General features: G+C 47.7%; 1 protein-coding gene across 1 annotated transcript; it reads right to left on the bottom strand.

Annotated features, from left to right (window-relative positions):
• Positions 1-364: 364 nt before the first annotated feature.
• On the bottom strand, positions 365-1,180 carry LOC111030306. Its single transcript, XM_022309731.1, has one exon. The coding sequence runs from the start codon at positions 1,178-1,180 to the stop codon at positions 365-367; it is 816 nt and encodes a 271-aa protein (XP_022165423.1).
• Positions 1,181-1,873: the final 693 nt, after the last annotated feature.

Genomic DNA, 1,873 nt, shown 5'->3' with positions numbered 1-1,873 from the left:
ATAGCGGTGGACGAATCTTGGTCGATGAGGCGGCGGTTGCGTACGTCAAGTAACAGGCCATAATATTTCAAAAAATCGGCACCAATAATAGCACGCGAGACGTCCGCCATCTCGAAACGCCACGGGAAAGAACGTGCGAGGCCGATGTTGAGACGTAGATTTTTGGGTCCGTAAGTGCGGATCCGAGTGCCGTTAGCGGCTGTGAGAACCAAATCCGACGAGGCGCGATGCCTGGCGACAGGTGGGATAACTGAGATGTCGGCTCCCGAGTCAATCAAAAACTGTCGGCCGGATCGCGTGTCTGTGATGAACACGCGACAGCTGTGGTTCGCGGCGGTAGACGTGGTTGCGACCGCCGCGCTTGCTAGTTTTCCGACTTAAAAGAACACGGCGACTTGCAGTGCCTAGCGTCGGCGCCGTATTGATTATGATAGCTGCACCATTTCGGGTTGTTTTGCGAGCGCGATTTCGAACGGCTCCGATTGCGACCGTACCCGGAATTATTACGAGACTGCTGTGCGGTGATCAGGTTGGAGATTTGTGTAGTCAACGAGAGAATGGCGGCCTCCATGGCGCGGAGACGGTCGTCCGAGCTGCTCGATTGCACCGCGAAAACATCGCGCGAGGTACTGGCCTCCAAAACGCGATCTGCGCGTTCGGCGATATCGGTCAACGTCCCGTCGAGGCCGGAGACTATTGCACGGAATTTTGACGGTAACTTCTGTAGCCAAAATTGCTTAAGCGCGGTGTCGTCTAACGAATTAGGAAGCACCGCTCTCATGCCTCGGAGCATTTGGGAGGGTCTCCGATCGCCCATTCCGCCCGGTTCGACAATGGTGCGAAAACGAGTTGACGGCTGCACTGAAAACGTGTTGATGAGGCGGTCTTTTAGACTGGCGTAGGACGTGCTGGGGCCGATCAGGTCGCTTACAGCCTTGACCGCCTCCTCGTTCAAGGCTGCGAGCACGTGGTTCACGCGCGGAGTGTCGGCGCGAATTCTTTGGTTTGAAAACACGGCATCAGCGTGTAGGAACCACTCGTGCGGGGAGTAAGTCCAAAAATTCGGTAGCCGGGGCACGTGGGAAACACTGTCAACCGAGGTCGTAACGGTCGCGGTCGCGGATGGTGACAGCTGGCCGGGTGCACCGGTCGCATCTTGCGGGACTTCACCGTCAATCATTGCGAAAGAGTAGTTGCGTGTATATGTCGCATCCACATCGCGTTATTGTACATTTCACGAAATGGACAACGTTTGCATCCATTTCGCGAAATGGAACCGTGGTTTCTCCACTTCACGTAATTACACAATATGGATGATATTTCGTGAAATGGATACCTAAACCATCATCGACGGAACTTGTTCCGTCATTTGGATGTCCATATAGCAAAACTTAAAAAAACTCTAATTTAATTATTATTTTTAAGTAAATGTTTTACAAATTGGTACTTTAATACAAACTATTATGCTTACTAATTTTTACATATTATATTTAATGTTTTACAAATATTATAATATTATAATACTTTAATACAAACTATTATTTATTCAGACAAGTTTGTGAGTTATGGCAGCGAGAATTACATTTTAAATTACCTTTAAAACAAGCACATTTTTTAGTTTGACATTTGCCTTTACAACAACAGCTTAAAAAACCTTGACCTCCAGTTAAAGAAGAGACAATTTCTCTTAATGACATCTCTTTTGTCTTATTTACTTTCTCGATGTCAATGAAATTTGATGTGGCTGGTTGTATAGTTCCAGGACCATACCAACCTTTCAGTATGCCATGTTCAGTTCCTAAATGGTTAAGGTCATTTTTTTGGCCAATCACTACTCCAATAATGTTGGCTGGGTCTGCAGGACCTCTATCCA

The sequence above is a fragment of the Myzus persicae genome, unplaced genomic scaffold (genome assembly GCF_001856785.1).
Source record: "Myzus persicae strain clone G006 unplaced genomic scaffold, MPER_G0061.0, whole genome shotgun sequence".
Taxonomy (NCBI): domain Eukaryota; kingdom Metazoa; phylum Arthropoda; class Insecta; order Hemiptera; family Aphididae; genus Myzus; species Myzus persicae.
This window is presented reverse-complemented; position numbering and strand designations above follow the sequence as displayed.

Excerpts from the sequence above, each read along its gene's own strand:
- LOC111030306 (XM_022309731.1), bottom strand. The coding sequence starts at position 1,180 with ATGATTGACGGTGAAGTCCCGCAAGATGCGACCGGTGCACCCGGCCAG.